At 37.2% G+C, this 22,728-nt stretch overlaps 1 protein-coding gene across 1 annotated transcript in view; it reads right to left on the bottom strand.

Moving 5' to 3' along the window:
• TRDN (triadin) overlaps positions 1-22,460 on the bottom strand; it is a gene marked incomplete at both ends in the record, with an annotated part of 274,757 nt that extends 252,297 nt beyond the window's left edge. Inside the window, 2 exons of the mRNA XM_084258151.1 lie at positions 9,094-9,303; positions 22,391-22,460. Coding sequence (XP_084114277.1) covers positions 9,094-9,303; positions 22,391-22,460 — 280 coding nt within the window. The remainder of the gene's footprint in view (positions 1-9,093; positions 9,304-22,390) is intronic.
• Between the last annotated feature and the right edge of the window lie 268 nt (positions 22,461-22,728).

The raw sequence follows: 22,728 nt of genomic DNA, 5'->3' as shown, positions 1-22,728 counted from the left end.
CAGCACAAGTTCGATCCCCTGCCAGGGAGCTACCCACATGGTGCAGCAGACCTCTCCTGTTTCACCCACTGCTCCCCTCAGCAGTCTATTTCAGTCGATCTGCCTGTTCTGTTCCCCATTCTGTCTCTGGTGAATCCTCTCACCCCCCACACCTCTAGCCTGCATCCCAGTTCTTGTATGCATAAATACATCTTTTTTTTAAAAAAATTGTGTACTGGGCCTCCCCTGGTGGCGCAGCGGTTGAGCGCTGGGTTGCGAAGCTGCCCGCAGCCTCTGCAGCACCTATTTGATCCCTGGCTACCAGTGTGGGTCCCACATGGCGCGACAGACCTCTCCCGCCGCACCCGCTGCTCCCCTCAGCAGTTTATTTCTTGGTCAGTCTGCCTGCTCTGCTCCCTGCTCTGGCTCTGGTGAATTCTCTCACCCTCCCACGCTTCTGACTGTACCCAGTGCTTGTATAAATAAATAAATAAATAAATAAATAAATAAATAAATAAATAAATAAATAAATAAATCTTTAAAAAAATATTGTGTAGTGATTTCATTATTGAATGGTTTCATGACAATGCTTCTAAGCCATTCTTTGCTGTTCCTCAATTGTTGCTTTTAGAGGCAATAAGAACATTACTGAATGCAAATAGATGTACTTCACCTCTTTCTCAATATGACCCCAATCAGCCAATTTTTCATTGGCAAACCTGTGTTACAGATGTATAAGCTGGGACTATATCCAGCTAACTGGAGCTATGTCAAATAAAGGACATTTTATATTCTAAAACAAATTTACAAACAACTTTTGGCTTCTTTTACCTATGTCAAATATATGTATAAAAATTGTAGAATCATATACTTTGATGCATAAACATGGTGTGGAAGTTATAATAATTGAAATTTTAATTTTTTTCCTCATTAACAATATCTTAAATGTAAACAAAATTCCAAAACTATACATGAAATAGGGAATGTGAAATCAATTTTTCTTTAGATTCATAGATTCCTACAGATTTGTTTCCAAGATATATTGAATTAATTTTGTGGTAACATAAGAATATTCCTAAAAAGTACTCCAGTTAAGTGACTTACTTAGACCATTATATTATAAGCTTAATATACAAATGAAGAGGAACTCAGATTTGGGATTATTACAGTAATTAAAAACTGAAGTTGGGTAACAAAATATATTCTTTTTAGGTTTAGTTATCAAGAGGACCAAACAGTGCTGGGACATTGAACAGAAAATGTGAGGTTTGTGATGACTTGAATCAGAGTAAGAAGCACATGAAATATTAATAGAACACATGATAACTGATAAAGTCTGAAATGTTGCATTTAGTGTCTCAATCTTCTACATTTCCTAAAATAACAAATAACATATTCACATATGCAGTCATGAGTATCTCTATATACACACAGAGGGTCATATATATATATATATATATATATATACACACATACATACATACATAACTATTAAATATTGAATTTTTACATTCTGATTGACTCTGGGTCTTCTCTGAATTATTTTACTCCTCTAAACTCATACCCTGACAAACAGTGCACCTGCTTAACTGGGCTTAGTGCCAGAGGAAAAAAGAAATCAGGGAAATTAATTTCCAAGAGCAGTAGATAAATGGCACACCTCATTAGAAAATCTATCTAAAAGGCACATCAGGAGATGTATGCAAGACTTTCATAAGAAATTGATGCTTGCTACTATCATGTCCTTGATAGATCTCTTCTCAAATTACTAATCTTACTTCCTGGTAATAAGATTCAAGTTCAAGTTACATTTAATGAGTGCCTTCTATATGCCAGGCACCTATGTTTTATATAGATTATCTTCTCTATTTTATACAAAATTCTTTTGAAATAGGTATTTTTTTTGAAATAGGTATTTTTGTGGAATACATGCAAAAATCACTAAATGTGCTTTCGTACCCTCTGGTCCAACCCTAAAATTATTTTTCCTTTTTATGCATAAGGTTGCAAGAAAGGAGATTAGCTACAACTTATTCCTGTACATTCTGACTTAGAAGAAAATCACTAATGTCTAAGTTTGTAGTCAACATTTTTTTAGAAATCCTATTTGTTGATAGATAAAGTTGACTCCTTACATATAAGGCAAAGAAGTCTGTAAGGATTATCAACCAACACCTGCAAATTCAGGTCCTGAAATCATTACTGAATGAAGGCATCCCTTCATTTTCTGAAAAGTCTTCCTGGCTGAGTCAGAAGTTTGGGGGCCAGGCATTCAGAGGTTTATGCGACCCCCTATTCTTAATTACTAAGAAGGCAACATTGCTTTGACCACCCCACAGACAACTTGATATTTCTGAAGACATTTATCTTCAACAAAGGGACTAAAGTCAAAAAAGATAATGTCTGTTGGTTTGTACCAGTAAATATTAATTGCTTTTCATTTTACTCTTGAAAGTATGATGTTTTGGGATGATAAATTAAATAATCATCTTATGTGGTGGCTTTAATCACTAAGTTGGGACATTTCCCAGAATTCTTTTACATGTGAGGTTCAGGTCATAGTTGAGCACAAGAGAAATTTGTGCAAGCTTTTGATGGCAAGAAATAAGTAATTGCCATTATTTATTTTCTATTACCACCTTTGCACATTATTGGATAGATATTCTGGTTGATCTTGTTGAGTTGTGGTAGAAGCCCACAGAGTTTCTTCCTGTTACCACTAGTATGTATCTTTCAGCATTTCCAAATCCTGGCCAGTCCTTGTGTGCTCCCTGGGTGGAAGACTCATGTTATCATAATTTGAGGTGATGAGAGACAAATGAGGTTGCTACTTTGTTCTTAGTCTTTACTATGTTCTTTGTTTCCTTCTGCCCTTTGCAATTCCAAAAAATCCAAAAATATGGCTCCTTGGCATATTAGATGCTTTCAGCTCAAGGAATTTGGGAAATGGTATGTACAATAAGGGCATTCTGATCTTCCCCTTTCTCAGGTCTTAAAATCCTCATGTTAGAGGTATATTACTTATACCTCCCTATTCCAGGAAGAAGGGAATAATCTTTTTTTTTTTTAAATAAGTGAATTCTTTTTTTTTTTTAAGATATATTTTACGCATACAAGAACTGGGGTGCAGGCTAGAGATGCTGGTGGGTGAGAAGGTTCACCAGAGACAGAGTGGGAAACAGAACAGGCAGACTGACTGAAACAAACTGCTGAGAGGAGCAGCAGGTGAGACAGGAGAGGTCTGCTATGCCATGTGGGTAGCTCCCTGGCTGGTGGGATCAAACTCAAGGCTGCAGATAGCTTCACAGTGCCGTGCTTAACCCCTTGCACCACCAGGGAAGCCCAAAAAGGGAATAATCTTATTTCCAACACCCAAAGGAATCTGAATGAGCAAGCTTTGTTGTTTCCTCCACTTTATTATACTTAGTTCATACCCCTTTTTATCTGTATACATTTTCCCTCCACTTTGTACTCTTCATCAAAGATAGTAGTGAAACACTCATATTTAACTGCTGGTGATCATCTTCACTTCCTATGAAGAATCCTGTTACCACATAAAGCTTATATTAAATACATTTGAATGTTTTTCTCTTGTTAAATTGTTTTTTGTTAAAAGGACCTTAGTTAAGAATGTAGAAGAATAAAGGACAAAATTTCCCCCTTAGGGGCCTCCCTGGAGACACAAGGGGTTAAGACACAACCTATGAAGTTGTCCACAGCCTCTGTAGCAGGAGTTAGATCCCCGGCCTGCCAGGGAGCAACCCACATGACGCAGCAGACCTCTCCTGACTCACCTGCTGCTCCCCTCAGCAGTGTACGTCAGTCAATGTGCCTGTTCTGTTCCTCACTCTGTCTCTGGTGAATCCTCTCATGCCCCACACCTCTGGCCTGTACCCCAGCTCTTGTATGCATAAATAAATAAATCTTTAAAAAATTAAAAAAATTATTTACCTCCCTTTTTATGCCAACTTCCATGCTGCTGACTTACAACCCACCCCAACACATTGCAACAGCCTTATATAGATGAATTAATCAGCTAATAGGAATGCATCTGTCATATGATAAATCCGTTATTCTACATTGCTCATAGTTATTCTACTTTGCTCAAACTGACAAATCCACCATGGCATTGTTTGAATATTGACATTATATTTTGTAAGAAATGAGAGTAGGTAAAATATATTTTTTGGTTGGGATTTTTTGTTTGGTGTCCTAAAATTTGTCTTATTTGATGTAAGTATAAAAGTCACAGATTTTGCAGAACGGAAAGCAAAGTGCTATCACCATTTCACACACATGCAAATATAAATTCTTAGCAATGTCAGCTTGTAGGTTATAGAGTAGTAGCATGAACCCAAGTCTTGTGAAAGACCATAAAAGCTAATTCCACAATTGCTCACAAATATATTATATCTGGGTCAATATTATTGAATTAAAAAAATAAGGAATTGTGAAGGTTGCCCAGAGAAGAATCATTCTAACACAGTAGAGTACTTGCTTATGAAAATAGATTTTTCACTTCTCTATAAACAATACTTAATGCATTTGAAGTGTTTATCTCCTTCTCTAAAGCATCAGAGAGTAATTTAGAGCCCAAGGACAGTTGCCCTGTCTGACCTTCAAGTTATTCCAGTATGCTTTCCTCTACCAATAGTCTTTGTAAAATGTTAACAGTGTATATTTCAAAGACAATTGTATAGTACAAAAGACTCATCATATCATAATAATAAAACAATAAATATATACAAAATAAATATTCAAAATGTATCAATTAATAATAATATTAAAAACATGAGTACCATGTTTTGAAAATATTTGAAGCAATTTTTCTCCCTTGGGGAATTAACATAACAAAGGCAAGTTACAACCGACTAAACAGAAAAAAAAAAAATAGAAATTTACTAGGTGGATATATCCCATCCAGCCAGTTAATATGAGTCAAAAGTCTTATGTTATAATTGTAACAAGTACTTGAACTTATATTCTTTTAGTTCCAGAAATTGATCATTTAAATGTTATTAATTAAAATTATTAAGCTCCATATATGAAGAATTTATATACTTGTCTTTTAAAATTTTAGGTTTGTGAATTTTTTTGACTTAGAATCTTTTGGTGAACATTTGTCTTCCTAGATAAGGTATCATAGTGCTAGTCATCTCAACACATGTTTCTCCTTGCATCTGCTATAATTATAATACCTCTTAGTCAACTGAAGTATAACATGGCAATCCCTTATATATAAACATGTCTTTAAATATGTGTAACTGAGAAACATAATTTTTGAGAGTGAAATATGTCATAGTCAGTCTCCAAAATGGACACCGATGGTCCTTGCCTGCTGGTATTTATACCCTCCTGTAGTTTTCCCAACAATAAACAGGTCTGGCCATTGTAACCACATGGACTTTGCAGAAATGACTGTGTCTTTTAAGTCTAGGTCAAAACAGGCATTGTGGGTCAAGCCTTGCTCTTTCTTGGATCACTTGCTCTGAGGGAAGAAGTGTCTTCCTGAATGTTGGGAGGACACACCAGCACTAATCTGGCATCATCTGAGTGAGCATCTTGCCATGATTCCACCACAATAGAAAATCTTTCAAATGTCTGCAGCCCCAGCCAATGTCTTTACTGCAACGTCAAGATATATCTCGAGAACCACCCAGCTAAGCCATTCCAAATTCCTATCTCAGTAATTGTATGAAATTATAGTTATTGATGTTTTAAGAAACTTAGTTTTAAGGTTATTAAACTTCAATAGATAATCTTTACAAAATATTCTTCTAAGTGAGATGGACAAGTAAACAGATATTAGAATATAATATTTTAACTGTTTTTACTACAAGGACCCATAAGATAATAATGGATTGAAAGTAAGGTAGCAAATTCTTTTTAGGAAGTTGAAAAATGTTTCAAAATGAACGGTAGGATTTACAGGATGAATAACAGTTCTATAGATAGAAAATGAGTCTCTCCTAGTGATCTTAATACTTATACAGTACTCACGATAAACCAGATTTTGTTCTAAGTCCTTCAAATATATTCCTCTTATAATTTTCTCAATAGTCTTATTTCACAGGTACTACTATCCACATCTTATAGATAATGAAACTGAGACAAAGAGAGGTTAAGTGACTTTTCTAACATCAGCTAGCAGCAGTTAGGTCTCGATTTAATACCCGAGAAATCAGCACCAGAGAAATCACATTCTCAACTATTTTACTATACTTCCTGCTATCCTAGGGGGCATATGGGGTAACAGTTTAAACAAAGGCAGCAGGAAATGAGAATATATTTTCACGGGGAAGAGAAGCAGGCAAGAACTGTCGGAACTATCGCTGGAAAACAGGATACATGAGCTGACTAATAAATTGAAAATAAAGCGCTAAGTCAAGAACTTGAATTTCATGCCAAGAAAATTGTCCTTAGGCAATAGGAAATACTTGATGATATTGTGTTTAATGAAGACACCTTTGCAGCACTGTTAAAGGGGAGAGATTGGATGAGAGGAACAAAAAGAAATTGTATTCATCCCCTCAAAAGACTCAGGGTCTGGGGTGAGGTAATGGAGACCATAGTAGTAAGAGAAGGCAAATTTAAGAGATATCTGTGGTTTAGCCAGCGGAGAATATGGTGACTGATCAGGTGCCAAGCAGATTTAAAAGATGACTTGCAGGTTTTTGTTTGTAGGCATGGATATTTAGGTAGTTCATTAATAAATATAAAAAACTAGAGGTGATCTCTCTCATGGAAGGTGTTTTTAATAATTACTACTTGAAAGAAATGAAGTAGTAGTAATATGGAGGGTTTTTTTTTCCCCCTAACAGTGAAAGACCAATAACAAAACATTATCGTTAGGGCCTCCCCTGGTGGCGCAGGCGGTTGAGCGCAGCACTGTGAAGCTGTCTGCAGCCTCTGCAGTGCAGGTTCAATCCCTGCCGGTCAGCGAGGGTCCCACATGGTGCGGCAGACCTCTCCTGTCTGGCCCACTGGTCCCCTCAGCAGTGTATTTCAGTCAGTCTGCCTGTTCTGTTCCCCACTCTGTCTCTGGTGAATCCTCTCACCCTCCCGCGAATCTGGCCTATACCCCGGTTCTTGTGTAAATAAATAAATAAAAATCTTAAAAAAAAAAAAAAAATCCTTAACTCTTAATTACAGTGGCCCAGGGAAGCTCCAAAGCACAATGTGTTTCTTACATCTAAGTCTCTAATCTGAAAGTCTATAGGAAGTTGCTCATTTTATAAATTAAGAACATACTCAAAATAACCTGTAGTATACTTATTAAAGTTTTAACTTTACAAATATTAGATTTACATCTTCTGAAATATACCCCTTGTAAAAATACAAGTCTATATTTTGCGATTATTTGGTTGTAAAATTTAAATAAATGATATTTAAAAAAAGGAATAAATGAAATGCCACCGTAAATATAGGCTCAAGGGAAATGAAATTAATTAGGGTAATGTAACCAAATATTTTTCAGTTGAAATTCTGGGTCATACTTTTATACAGTCATTCCCATTGTATATTCTTTAAGAGGTCACATTTTACAATATAGAAAATACTTAAGAGTATATACTATTTAGCACAATATGTAAAGGCTCAATGTCTAGCCTATTTATTTTAAGATTTATTTATTTATGCATACAAGAACTGGCATATAGGCCAGAGGTGCGGTGGGTGGGAGGGCTCACCAGAGAAAGAATGGGGAACAGAACAGAGAGACTAACTGAAATACACTGCTAAGGGGAGCAGCGGTCATGATGAGAGGTCTGCTGCACCATGTGGATAGTTCCTTGGCAGGCCAGGGATTGAGATGTGCTGCAGAGGCTGCAGATAGCTTCATAGTGCTGTGCTTAATCCCTTGCACCACTAGGCAGGCCCTGTCTAGCCTATTTAGACTATAGATTTATGGCTCTGGATAAATAGCCCTTTATACCTTGGTTGATTAGCCTACCTGTTAGGTGATGCTCATTGTAGCCCAGCTGCCACTGTACAGCAGACCATACCAACCACACCTGTATCAATGAACCCAAGTGCCTCAGCCTTATGACTTTGTGATATTAGACTTCTATTTCTTTCAACATAGCTATTTACTGGCATATATAACAGGTTTGTGAATAACTGTTGAATGTATAAAGTATTACAATGAAAAATAGAAAATCCCTGTATACGTAGAATGCAGCTCACAATTTATGTATTTCCTGGGTCCTACTGATTCTATACCTACCAGAGAAAGAAAATGGGAGGGGGTACAAATATGAAAAAGCACAGTGAAAGGTTAATGAAATGTTTTTGCTTGTGGTAAAAAGCGATAAGCATAAATACATTCTTCTATTCATTTAATATTTATTGAGCACCTGACTAATTTCTTCCCTGAAGGAACTCACAGTCAATAGAGCATGTCAGATGTGGAAATAGACAAATATAATTTAAAAAAATAAACAAAGACCTTGAACAAGGAGATAGATGAAATATATACTCAGAGAATGAATACACCATAATGAAAAATGTATCTTTCCTCACTTGTTTATTCCTATTTTACCCCACATCCATAAGAACACATGGACACTCAAGATGTAGTATCTCATTACAAGTAATTCTAGGAAAATTCTCTTAACACTCTATTTTCAGGAACTCAAAATAGGATGCTTTTGTGGGAGGAGCAAAGTACTCTGGAAAGGAAGCTTGAAGCAGATGGTAAAAGGCTATAAAATTATGTGATTTTCCATGTGTCCAAAAGATTTATTTTGGTTTGGTTGTTTTATATTGCCAAGTGTAAAACCTACAAATTATCCTTTATTATGTTTGGTATAAAGTCCTAGTTTTCAAACTAAATTTCCATTCAAGCTTTTTAATCATTATCTTTATGAAATTGGAACAGTCAACCTTTGTTCACATCTACAAATAAGCAACTCAATCTCATTTTGGAATCAACGAGTCTAACAAAGAAGGAGCATGAATAGGAAATGTGAAGTAGCAAACAACTTCAATATCTTTCAAGCATGTTCAAATGAGGTACATTATTTCTCAAACTAAGATGAGGTGAAGAGGTATAGAGACAGAAGTAAAGAAAGCACTGTTTCTTTCCATTTAAAAATCAAATTTCATGGATCTTACCTGAAAAGTTTTTGTAATCAACTAAATCAAACATCACAACAGCAACAGCTGACCACGTGATTATCAGAGCGATGACTAGAAGCCAGGCTGCTGGGGAGCTGAAGGTTGTCACTATGTCTTCTGTGACTGTCCTCTTCAGCATTTTTCCAGGGGACTTGGGCACAGATCCATTCTTGTTGTCTATCACAGTTGTGGTAGTAGATGCATTGCCTAATGACAAATTCAGAAAGAAGAATTACCATTTAGAAATTCACATCAAATATTGATGGCTAAAAACACAGACTACATACATAAATTGTTACCCATTTTCTGTATACAATACACCTTAGAGAGAGGCCATATATCTCCCCTTGCTGCTATATTATATCTTCCTCAGAACTTATCCTCCATCCTAAATCCAAGTTTTTTCATAATCAACCTTCCTAATCTCCCAAGCTCCATATCATCCAGGCCACAGATATTGTTAACATCTCCAGTCACTTTTGCTTCTTCCTTACCACCACACCCAGAGAACTGGGAGTTATGGGTGAAGTTTCTTGCTTCTTCCTTACCACCACCACCACCTTCCTTACCACCACCCCCAGAGCACTGGGTTTTTTTTTGCCACCTTTTGCCTTTGTTTAAGCTGATATGTCAGTTCTGAATGTAAGCAAAAATATCTACCCCAAAGGGAGAATCAAAATCCTTGATCAAATAGCTTGAATGTATGAAATTCCTCTGGATATCATAGTTTAACTACATAATTGACCCTTCAAGTACAGTTATTCATTGCTTTATTGGTGCATGGGTATAGAAGATCAAAATAATAATGTTGAAAAATCTTATTATATTCAGTAAATTTTTATTCCTAAAAGAGTACATATTTATGAAATAAAATTCAAAAATATAAAAAATAGCAAAATAAATGAATAGGTGATCATTTGTAATCTCACCACCCAGAAACTACTGTTGATATGTTTTTCTATTTATACATAATTTTTGTGCATACATAATATATATAAATGCTTTATTTGTTTTTGATAAATCATCATCACATTGTCCTTTATGTTTTTTATTAGGCAACATATAATAATTGCCATTATGCATTCCTTAAAAAAAGTTAAGTGGCTATATGACCTGTCATTTTGTGGTTTGAATAATGCAGTCAAAAGCAGAAATTTTCTCAGCACTCATTAACAATTATTTAATTAGAAAAAAATATAGAATTTGTGGGACAAATAATTGCTTTTATAACTTTTGAGAAAATGTATAATTTTGAATTTACCATTATTTTTGAAAATTTTATAAGTCAATAGTCTGTTTCCTTTACCATACCAAGTATTATCAGTGCACAGAATATTTGCGGGAATATAGAAGAAAAAAATTAGCTTCATTTGCATTTATAATTACTAGATATGAGCTTTATATATGTTTATTTTTGCCTTGTAATTTCTATCTTGTAAACTTTACTGTACATTTTTCTCCTATAAAATCACTGACGTAAGAAATACGTCCCCTCACCAGCCCAGTGGAAATGAAGCATTATCTCATTATATTGAGAACCCTTGATTCATAGAAACTTTAATCTAGAAGAAAATAGATTATGAAATAAGTATTTCATTTTATATTTAAGATTTCAAGACCTATCAGAAAATGTAAGAGATTTGTATTTCCAATCATAAATTAATATGTAACAAATAATTCAATACTAAAAAGAAATTTACATTCTTAATAATAAATATTTTTGCCCAAATCACAACTTAATAATATTTCATATATTTAAGATATGGACCACATTGTCTATAATAATTTAATAAACATCACAAAAATAAAATTTTGATTACTCATATCCTGATTATCACACATTTTCAATTTCACTATTTATCATTAAACTTACATTTCCAAATAAACAAGCAAACTCTAAATTTTCAAACCTCTAACGTTTTTCACAAAATAAATTTCACCTAACTCATATTTATTCTTAGAATGTGTTAAATAATTTCTGAAAGGTTTTTCATCTTTTAAAAGCTGAGAGGAATTCTTTGTACTGTTTGAAAACTTCAGAGTATAGTGAAAGGACTCCTTTCAACCTTTCAGACTCTTGTCTTACCTTCTTTAATTGGGTCTTTGTTATGGACAACGTAATGTAAAAATGTTATACCATCATTTTTATGGACAAGAAAAATCAGTATTAGCTCCTAGCTCCCTCTGCCTTAGCTGAATGGCTAGAAGGTCACAACTACACCTCACGACTATACCACTGTGAGTGGGAAGCATCTAGATCTCAGGAATGAGGTTGATAAGACTCAATTTCACTTTATGATGGAGGAGAAATAACTCATGTCAACAGATGGGAATATTTTCTGCTACACAGATTTATTCAACAAATGCCTACACAATAACAGCTAAACTACATTATTATAATTTTTATAACCATTAGCATATCATTGTTACTATCACCACCACTCCAGCGCTACTACATGATGATGATTGTGGCCACTACACTCATTATAAGGGAAAGTAGAAGGGTAGGATTAACCTTAGAAATAAAGGTCAAGGGAATTTCCTTCAAATGCGGAAATTCATTTCCATTTAGTAAGCATGCATAATTGGCTAAGATAATTTCAGGGAAACAAAAAAGGACTCCATCATGCCCTCCAAAATTTCCTTGTCAATTATTATTTCTTATGCTACAGGGAAAGAGGGACATATATTCTAATTTATTCATAGTAATGGAGGCTATCTTGCCCCATTAAGAAAATTAAGAGGGATGATCTATAATGTTATTTCATTATAATATAAATTTTTCAAACTAGAAAGAGTTTGAATCTTCAAACAGACGTGAAGGACCCTTCAAATGGTACTTAGAGTACAAACCCTTAATCCAGTTCAGAAAACAATTTTTAGATGCTGGGGGAAGATATGAAAACTTTTTTAATTTTACATGCAAAATTAAGTACTCTAGCTAATTAAACCTTATTTTTTTCTTTATTCATAAAATGGTACTATCCTTCTGAGAAAAATAAGATAAATAACAAATTATCTGACTAACATAGGGGAAGAAAATAAAATATTTAAGTGTACATATTAGCAAGTGTTAATAATAACCAAACATAACTCACGATTATTTTTAGATGAAAATGGTACATCTAGGCCCGTATTTTTAAGATATAGAAGTTGATGAGGTGCTGAAATAATTTCTTATAAGTAGAAATTAACAATGACAATGAATGTCTTTTCTTTCCTGAAAAGCTATGTGAATACATACCCCAAGTTCATGAACTCAATTTACTTGAAATGATAGCAAGATGGAAAAATACCTTTAAAAAACAAATTTCACAGACCATACTTGAGATGGTGCTCAAAGAAGGAAAAATTAGAAAGGACTCATATCATATCCTCTCATCGATTTTCATGCCAAATTCCCATCATTTCTAATGGCAGTTCTGAAAATGGATGAATGATAGGAGTGCTTTGAAATGCAATTTAAGACCCAAGTGAGGCTACAAGTGAATCCAACCTTCAGAATAATGATTTGCAGGAGAGTAAGTGAATTATAAGTATTTAGGAGAAGCCTACCTGAAAGTTGATATGTTGCTAATCTCCAGTTTTTTAACCTCTGGAAGCCTTCTTACCACCACTATATAGAACACAGAAGAACTGCTTTTACACTTCAGATTTACTTCAATGAACTATGCATTAGAGAATATTTCTGAGACAATACCAAGCACACTGTTTGGTATTTTGAAACTGAAAAAAGTAAATTTACTGACACGGGATACAAATTAGTTGACTCCTGATTTATTTTATTTATTTACACATACAAGAACTGGGGTATAGGCCAGAGGTGGGGAGGGTGAAAGGATTCACCAGAGACAGAGTGAGGAGCAGAATAGGAAGATCTACCAAGATACACTGCTGAGGGGAGCAGCAGGGGAAGCAGAAGAGGTCTGCTTCACCATGTACGTTCACTCCCTGGCCAGCAATCGAATTCATGTGCAGTAGCTGGAAATAGCTTGATAGCACTGAGACTTTAACACCTGCACCATCAGGGAGGCCCCTGATCACATTTTTAAAGGCAGGAAAAGTGAAAAAGGAACATGAATGTCTAGCTTTCCTTTTTATCAGAAATCAGAATCTATGTAAGTTCAGGAATATAAGTTTAAATATGAATTTCACATGTTTAGATAATAGATATTAATGTGATTTTTATATATTATGTTGCAATCCTACCAACATTTATGATATAATATTTATGATATAATATTTTGATATAATATTTTGATTTATAATTTGTGATATAATTTAGGATATAATATTTATGATATAATATTTTGTTTTTTTTTTTTTTTTTTTTTTTCTTTTTTTTTTTTTTTTTTTATAAATTTTATTGTTATATTCCCCATACAATTGCAGCCCCCCATTCTGACCCCAATCCCTCCCCTCCCGCCCCCGCCCCCCTAAAAGTGTCTCTGGTTCATAGTTTTTTGTTGATTTTGATTTTCACTTTCTTATAGTTATTCATTTTCCTGGTCCCTTATTTAAGTTTTCTAGATTCCTGCTATGAGTGAGACCATCCGGTATTTTTCTTTTTCTTTTTGGCTTATTTCGCTGAGCATGATCCCTTCCAGCGCCATCCATGTTGCAGCAAATTGCATGTGTTTATCTTTTTTGAATGCTGAGTAATATTCCATGGTATATATGTACCACATCTTCTTGATCCAGTCATCTATTTTTGGGCATTTGGGTTGTTTCCAAAGCTTAGCTATTGTAAACAGTGCTGCTATAAACATAGGGGTGCAGGTGTTCTTTGGAATTGATGTTTCTGTGTCCTTTGGGTAAATACCTAGGAGTGGAATTGCTGGGTCATATGGAAGCTCTATGTTTAGTAGGTCCAGAAATCTCCACACAGCTTTCCACAGTGGTTGGACCAGTTTGCACTCCCACCAACAGTGCAGAAGAGTTCCTTTTTCTCCACACCCTCGCCAACATTTGTTGTTGCTAGTTTTTTTAATATGTGCCATTCTCACTGGTGTAAGATGGTATCTCATGGTAGTTTTGATTTGCATTTCCCTGATGACAAGTGATGTTGAACATTTTTTCATATGCCTGTTGGCCATTTGCATTTCCTCTTCAGAGAAGTTTCTTTTAAGCTCTTCTGCCCATTTTTTGACTGGATTATTTTCTTTGTTGTTGTTGAGACTCATCAGCTCTTTGCAGATTTTTGTGATCAGTCCTTTATCATTAGTGTTGGGTGCAAAAATGTTCTCCCAGTTGGTGGGGTTTCTCTTTGTTTTTGTTATTGTCTCTTTTGCTGTGCAAAAGCTCTTTAATTTGATATAGTCCCAGCTGTTTATCTTTGCCTTCACTATCACAGCTTTGGGTGATGTGTCTGTAAAGATGTCTTTGATGTGCAAATCACGTAGTGTTTCGCCTATATTTCCTTCTATATATTTTATGGTTTCAGGTCTTATGTCTAGTTCTTTAATCCATTTTGAGTTGATTTTTGTGTATGGTGTGAGGTGGTGGTCAAGCTTCATTCTTTTGCATGTAGCGACCCAGTTTTCCCAGCACCATTTATTGAACAAACTTTCTTTGCTCCAATGCATAGTCTTTGCTCCTTTGTCAAAGATTAGTTGACCATAAACCTGTGGGTTTATTTCTGGATTTTCTATTCGATTCCATTGGTCTGTATGTCTGTTCTTGTTCCAATACCATGCGGTTTTGATGATTATGGCTTTGTAGTATAGTTTGAAGTCTGGGAGTCTGATGCCTCCATTCCCTTCTTTTTTTTTCAGGAGAGCTTTGGCTATTCGGGGTTTTTTGTGATTCCATATGAATTTCATCAATAATTGTTCTATTTCTTTGAAGAATGACATTGAAATTTTGATTGGAATAGCATTGAATCTGTATATTGCTTTTGGAAGGATGGCCATTTTAATAACGTTTATTCTTCCAATCCATGAGCAGGGGATGTCTCTCCATTTCTTTGTGTCTTCTTCTATTTCTTTTAACAGTGTTTTATAGTTTTCTTTGTATAGGTCCTTTACCTCTTTTGTTAGATTTATTCCCAAATATTTGATTTTTTTTGTTTCAATAACAAAAGGGATGGTCTTTTTGATTTCTTCTTCTTCAGATTTATTGTTTGTGTATAGGAAGGCTACTGACTTTTGCGTGTTGATTTTGTATCCTGCCACTTTACTGAACTGATTGATGAGTTGAATTAGCTTTTCTGTGGAGTTTTTGGGGTTCTCTATGTATAATATCATATCGTCTGCAAATAGTGATAGTTTGACTTCTTCTTTTCCTATTTGGATTCCTTGGATGTCTTTCTCTTGTCTTATTGCCCTGGCTAGGACTTCCAGTATTATATTGAAAAGCAATGGTGAGAGTGGACATCCTTGTCTTGTTCCAGATCTTAATGGAATTGCTTTCAGCTTTTCACCATTGAGAATGATACTGGCTGTTGGCTTGTCATAGATGGCCTTTATGATGTTGAGGTATGTTCCTTGTATCCCAAGAATTTCAAGGGCTTTTATCATGAATGGGTGTTGCACTTTGTCGAAAGCTTTCTCAGCATCTATTGATATTATCATATGGTTTTTATATTTCTTTTTGTTGATGTGTTGGATAACGTTGATTGATTTTCGGATGTTAAACCATCCTTGTGCCCCTGGAATGAATCCTACTTGGTCGTGGTGAATTATCTTATGGATACATTGTTGGATTCTGATAGCTAAAATTTTATTGAGGATTTTTGCATCAGTGTTCATTAGGGAGATTGGCCTGTAGTTTTCCTTTTTTGTGTTGTCCTTGTTCGGTTTTGGTATTAGTGTAATGTTGGCTTCATAGAACGTGTTTGGTATTGTCCCTTCCTTCTCAATTTTTTGGAAGAGTTTGTGAAGGATAGGCACTAATTCGTCTCTGAATGTTTGGTAGAATTCATTTGTAAATCCATCAGGTCCTGGGCTTTTGTTTTTGGGGAGGTTTTTGATTACCATTTCAATTTCGCTAATTGTAATTGGTCTGTTTAGGTGTTCTATTTCTTCTTTATCTAGCTTTGGGTGATTGTAGAGTTGTAGGAATTTGTCCATCTCCTCTAGATTGTTAAACTTGTTTCCATATAACTGTTCATAGTAGTTACTGATTATTCTTTTGATTTCTGCTGTGTCCGTTGTGATTTCTCCTCTTTCATTGATGATCCTGTTTATTTGTGCTTTCTCCCTTTTTTCCTTTGTGAGCCTGGCTAGGGGTTTGTCTATTTTATTGATTTTTTCAAAGAACCAGCTCTTGGTTTCATTGATCTTTTGGATTGTTTTTTTAGTTTCAATTTCATTTATTTCTGCTTTGGTTTTTATTATTTCTTTTCTTCTACTGGTTTTGGGGTTTTTTTGTTGTTCTTTTTCTAGATCTTTGAGCTTCGAGATTAGGTTGTTTCTTTGCGTTCTTTCTTGTTTCTTGATGTGAGCTTCTATTGCTATATATTTTCCTCTTATTACTGCTTTTGCTGCATCCCATACATTTAGGATATTGGTGTCCTCCTTGTCGTTCAATTCAAAAAATTTTTTAATTTCTTCTTTGATCTCCTCATTAGTCCAATGGTCTTCCAGTAGTGTGGTTTTTAATCTCCATGAGGTAGGAAAGTTCCTTGCCTTCTTTTTATGGTTTATTTCTAGTTTGATGCCTTCATGGTCAGAAAAGATGGTTGATATGATTTCAATCTTGGTGTATCTGTTGATGTTTGTCTTGTGCCCCAGTATGTGATCGATCCTGGAGAATGATCCGTGTGCGCTTGAGAAAAATGTGTACTCCATTTTTTTGGGGTTTAGTGTTCTATAGATGTCTGTTAAGCCCAATTGCTCTAGGTCTTTATTTAGAGCTTTGGTTTCTTTACTTATTTTTTGTCTTGTTGATCTATCCATTGTTGATAGTGGTGTGTTGAAGTCTCCCACTACGTATGTGTTTTCTCTGATGTCTGTTTTCAGAGAGGACAACAGTTGTCTGATATATCTTGGTGCTCCTTCGTTTGGTGAGTATATGTTAATGAGTGTTATTTCTTCTTGAAGTATTGTCCCCTTGATCATAATGTAGTGACCATTGGGGTCTCTTTTTATCTTTTTGAGTTTGAAATCTGTTTTATCTGATATAAGTATAGCTGTTCCTGCTTTCTTTTTTGGTCCATTTGCTTGTAGGATTGTTTTCCATCCTTTAACTTTGAGCCTATTTTTATCTTTTGTAGCTAAATGTGTTTCCTGGAGACAGCAAAAGGTTGGGTTTTGTTTCTTAATCCAGGCTGCAACTCTGTGTCTTTTTATTGAAGAGTTTAGTCCATTTACATTTAGAGTTAATATTGATATGTTAACATCTGTATTTGCCATTGTGTTTGTCTTTCCTTTGATTTTATTTATTTATTCTTTTAATAACTTTTTTTTTTTTTTGGCCTTCTTTCATTGTTATTCGTCGCTCTGAGGTTCTGGCTTTAGGACTCCTTGTAGTATTTTTTGGAGTGGGGGTTTAGTTGCAATGAAATTCCGGAGTTTCTGTTTGTCTGGGAAGGTCCATATTCTTTCTTCAAAGAGGAAGGAGAGCTTTGCGGGATAGAGTATTCTTGGTTGGCATCTGTTTTCTTGGAGTCTGTTGACTATGTCCCTCCACTCTCTCCTTGCCCGTAGTGTTTCTTCGGAGAAGTCTGATGTCAGCCTGATTGGTTTTCCTTTGAATGTTATCTGTTTCTTCCCTCTTGCCAGCTTCATTATTTTTTCCTTGTCCTGGATTCTTGGGAGCTTTACTATTATGTGTCTTGCTGTATTTTTCCTTTCGTCGTGGAAGTTTGGTGTTCTTCTTGCTTCTTGTATATCAATTTTCAGCTCCTTCTTCACATTTGGGAAGTTCTCTTCAATTATCTCTTTGAATATTTTCTCTGTTCCTACATCTCTCTCCTCTCCTTCTGGTATTCCTATAACTCTTATATTTCCTTTCCTCATGGAGTCAGATAGTTCCCGAAGTCTTTCTTCGTTCTTTTTCCTTCGTACTTCTCTTTCCTTTTCTGTTTTGGTTCTTTTTATTTCTGTGTCTTCAAGATTACTTATTCGTTCTTCCATTTCATCTATTCTGCTTTCATTGCTTTTCCCAGAATTCTTTAGTTCTTCCATTAATTCTTTGATCTCCTGCATTTCTTTTACTTCCCTCTTTAGGGACTCAATTTCTTTCTTCTGACCATTGTTTTCCCTCTCTAGGGACTCAATTGCATTCTTCTGATCGTTGATTATTTTTCCCTTATCATTGTTTTCCTTTATGACTTCTGTCAGTTTTTTAATCACGGCAATTTTAAATTCTCTTTCTGGAAGGCTCAGAAATTCTTCCAAGTTATTGTCGTTGCAATCTGGGGGCTGGCTTTCTTTTTGTGGTGTGCTTTTTCTCTGGAGAGTTGCTAGGTTGCGTGTGGTTCTTCTCCTCCCTACTGTCTGTTTTCTAATTTGCCGTATGCGTTGGGACACTGTGTTGTTGGGACTTGCCGGCATCTTGGGTGGGCTTCTCTGTTCCCCTCTGGTTCTTCCAGGAGTCATCTGTCAGTTTCAAGCAGCCTTTACTGGAGAAAGGTCCCTGTTCTAAAATGCCGATGTGGGGACACACTCCCCTGTGCGCCTGGTCTGCCCCGGCGGTGGGTTCCTGCTTCCCTCTGGGCTTGGACTGCAGGCCAGAGGGGGTCTGGCGTGGGCGAACTTCCCCCGCTCACCTCTGGCTCCTGAGGAAGCCTTCTGCAGGTAGTCTTTACTGAAGAAATGTCCCTGTTCTAAAATGGTGATGTGGGACACACTCCCTGCGCTTCTGGTCTCAGGCACACTCTTCTGCGCGCCTGGTCTGCCCCGGCTGTGGGTGCTCACTCTCCCTGTGGGCTCAGACTACTTGTTCAGAAGGGGCCCGGTGTGGGCTAACTCCCCAGCTGGCCAGTAGCTCCTTCAGTAGCCTGTGCTGGGGTCAAGTCGCTAGGTGGCACCAGAGATCTCTCCTAGAGCCCTTGGGGAGCTGATTTTCCACCCCGTGGGACAGGGAGCAGAGCGGGGATGGTAGGGTACACCTCAACAGCTTTGGGGTGCTGTGTCTGCCTTGTGCCCCACCGTCGTGGGGAACCCACGCCCCTAATTTCGTGCCCCGGGTCTCAGTTCCAAAGCCCTCAGTTCCAGGACGCGGGCTGTAGCCCAGATCAGTGGCGCGGGAATGGCGCCTTTTGAATCCCGCTCCCCTGCCTGGGCGCCTTGTTCCTGCTCACTCAGGGAGGGCCTCGCCCGGGTCTCAGTTCCAAAGCCCTCAGTTCCAGGACGCGGGCTGTAGCCCAGATCAGTGGCGCGGGAATGGCGCCTTTTGAATCCCGCTCCCCTGCCTGGGCGCCTTGTTCCTGCTCACTCAGGGAGGGCCTCGCCCGGGTCTCAGTTCCAAAGCCCTCAGTTCCAGGACGCGGGCTGTAGCCCAGATCAGTGGCGCGGGAATGGCGCCTTTTGAATCCCGCTCCCCTGCCTGGGCACCTTGTTCCTGCTCACTCAGGGAGGGCCTCCGCCGTCTCCCCGCAAGCCTAGGTCGCAGGCACAGGGGCCTGGGCAGCTGCAATCCGAGCGCCGCTTTCGCGCAAGCTTACCGGGCGGCCGGGGCTGTGTGCTGGTGCTGGTCTCCTCCTGGGGGGCGGGGCTCTCTTTTTAATGGCGTGTGGAGCTCACCTCCGCGGCGGATCCTGCAGGGTTCGCCTCAGCTCCCGTTCACGGGGTGTGGTGGCTGAAATAGTTCCTTTCCACTCACAGTCCCGCTTGCTGCGTCCGTTTTTCTTGTTGGGCGTTTTGGTTTGTTGTTTCCCTGGTCTCTGCAGGTCGGAGAGTGCCGCCTCTGTGGGCGGGGGAGGGGAGCAGGGTTCTGCGCTTCCCTCCCTTCTCGTCCTCTTTTATGGCAACTTTCTTCTTCGGGCAGTTTGCTGGAGTCGTCCGTTTATCTTCCGTGTCCCAGTTCTCACTGGGACCTGCCGCTTTTCCTCCCTATTAACTTTTTTTAATGGGAGATCTTACTCGCAGCGTCTCCTCGCCGCCATGTTGCTCCGCCCCTTCCTCTATGATATAATATTTTGAATGAAATGATGCTTAATACAAAAGGATTTTAATTTTTCCCCTATTTTCTTTGTCTTCACACTCAAAATTTTCAGTTAATCAAGATTTAAAGATGATCAAAATATATTCTGAGTATTCAGCTGCAACAATTGAAAGTAATCTGAAGGTTATCCTCCTTTAAGCAAATGATGTGTTGCCTTTGTTATGGAAACACACTAAGTTGTACCTTTCATATTCCATTCAAATTTACTGCAGAAACTACACAGAGCCAAGAGGAATAAAACAGTGGTGGGGAAATAAATTGCCTTCTCTGACAGCTGGTCAAAATAAACGCAAAGAACAGAGTGTGTAATCTGAGATTACTTAATGTTTGTGAAGTGCTTTGAAGGTGACAAGAGCTAGTTATTGATATGGCGGAAAAAAATGAGAAGTAAATATTACTGAGCAATTTGACATGGGCTATGCTTCTTGAAAGTTGGAATTGCAGAATTAGGACTAGAAGCTAGGATATGTGTCAGTACCTTGCATGCCTACTGTTTAATTCCATTCCTTTTCATTGCATTCAAATTACTTTGATTACCAGACAGCCAGAATCAGGCTCATAGGCAGTACAAATCTGGCTGAGAGGCCAAGTGACCCTCGCCCACAAAGTGAAATGAGGGACGGCTTATTTAGTGGCTCCAAAGTGGTTCCAAAGGTTATGCATTGAAGCATAAATCATAAGTCTCCTGAAAGAAGTCCCTTAACCTCATCATGTCTTATTAATTAGATGAGAAAACTGCCAAATGCACTTTTCCATTATTATTCCTCTGGGACATTGATAATACTATCTCTTCCAGGATGCTAAAAGAAGACACCTATATTCTAGAATAGTATAAATAAAATATTGCATCCACCGCTTCTTGGCCTTTTGGCTAAGATCAAGTATAAAATATTGCATCCTTATTACATGAAAGCATTAATTATGAATTTTGCAATTCACCATGTTGTGTGGTTTGTGGAGGGCTCTAACACTATATTTTTTCTTCAAGAATTAAAGCAATAGAAAAAGAGAGGGAGTATATACATCAATGCTATTATAAAATTGTTATTCAAAAATTATATTAAGAACATAATTTCCAGGCCTCCCTGATGGCGCAGGGGATTAAGACGCAACCTATGAAGCTGTCCACAGCCTCTGCAGCACAAGTTTGATGCCCTGGCCAGCCAGGGAGCAAGCCACATGGAGCAGCAGACCTCTCCTGACTCACCCACTGCTCCCCTCAGCCATGTACTTAGGTCGATCTGCCTGTTCTGTTCCCCACTCTGTCTCTGGTGAGTCCGTTCACCCCCCAACAAGTCTGCCTGTACCCCAGCTCTTATGTGCATAAATAATAAATCTTTAAAAAAAGAATATAATTTCCCATTATAAGTTAAAATTACCTTTGCTATTATTTTTTAAATATTCCAGAAAATGTGCATGTGAACAGGATTTTTGAGAAACTCTACTGAAAAGGGTATTTGGCAAATAATATCGAAAAGTGAAAAATCCATCTTTTAACTTACATGTTTTATCAATCCAATGTTTCATAATGTTTTCTACAAGTATATATTAACTGAATGAAAATACATTTTGAGAGGCAAGACAAATGATGATAATTCATGAAAACAATCTTATCATAATAATCCCAGATAAATTGATATACCTAATATGGATAAACCACAAGAAATAACCTACAGTAATCTTCAGAAGATTCCACACCTTAGGCGCTTTTAAAAAGAAACAGAAATCATCCCCTTGCTTTCAAGATAAAAATTGCTTTTGTCTCAAACCAGAAATTGGCCCCCTGCCAATTTGAATGAAAGCCTTAAATTGTCATTTCCCCCCAAGATTTTTGGGATATGATCATTGAGATGATATTTCAGAGGTTAATGTGGCCACCTAATCTTCATGCTAAGGTGGATCTATATACTCATTTTGCATTATCTAGCATTCTTTCCCCTTCACCCACTCTTTTACCCTTCTAGCAAGTGAATTTGTTTTTCTAGTGGTGGGAATAAACACTGAAGCCCAGGCTGAGCCCAGGCACAGAAGTGGCCCGTTAACATAAGCCTAAGCATTCAGCACACCTCGCCTCACCCATAACTATGAAAGAATGGGATGATCAGAGTCCATCATATTTTTTATGGAATTATTGGACAATATTCTTTTTCTCTATTGTTGCCAAACTGGAAAGACAATGAATTACGTCTACCAGTGGCATCCTGATCCATCGGTAGGAGAGTCTGCTGCAAGATGGAAAGAGGCAATCCAGACATCCCGTATGTAGATATTATGTGCGTTTCTGGGACCAGCTGTGTCTTGTGTTAGATTTGTCTCTAGGCCTTCAGTTACATGACTTGGTTGTTTTTGCCTAAGTGCAGACTAGTGCTTCTGCAAGGAATGTAAATAATTCTTTTCCTTTATTTATGTCATGAGAAATGATCAGTGAGAGCAATCTAAATATGCATATTCTCCTCAATTATTTTCATTTTTGATAGTAAACCTCAAATAACATTAATTTTTTAATTAAGGTATCATTGGCAT

The sequence above is a fragment of the Talpa europaea genome, assembly GCF_964194135.1.
Source record: "Talpa europaea genome assembly, chromosome: 2".
NCBI classification, from domain to species: domain Eukaryota; kingdom Metazoa; phylum Chordata; class Mammalia; order Eulipotyphla; family Talpidae; genus Talpa; species Talpa europaea.
The sequence above is the reverse complement of the archived record's forward strand: the minus strand, read 5'-3'. Positions and strand labels throughout refer to the sequence as shown.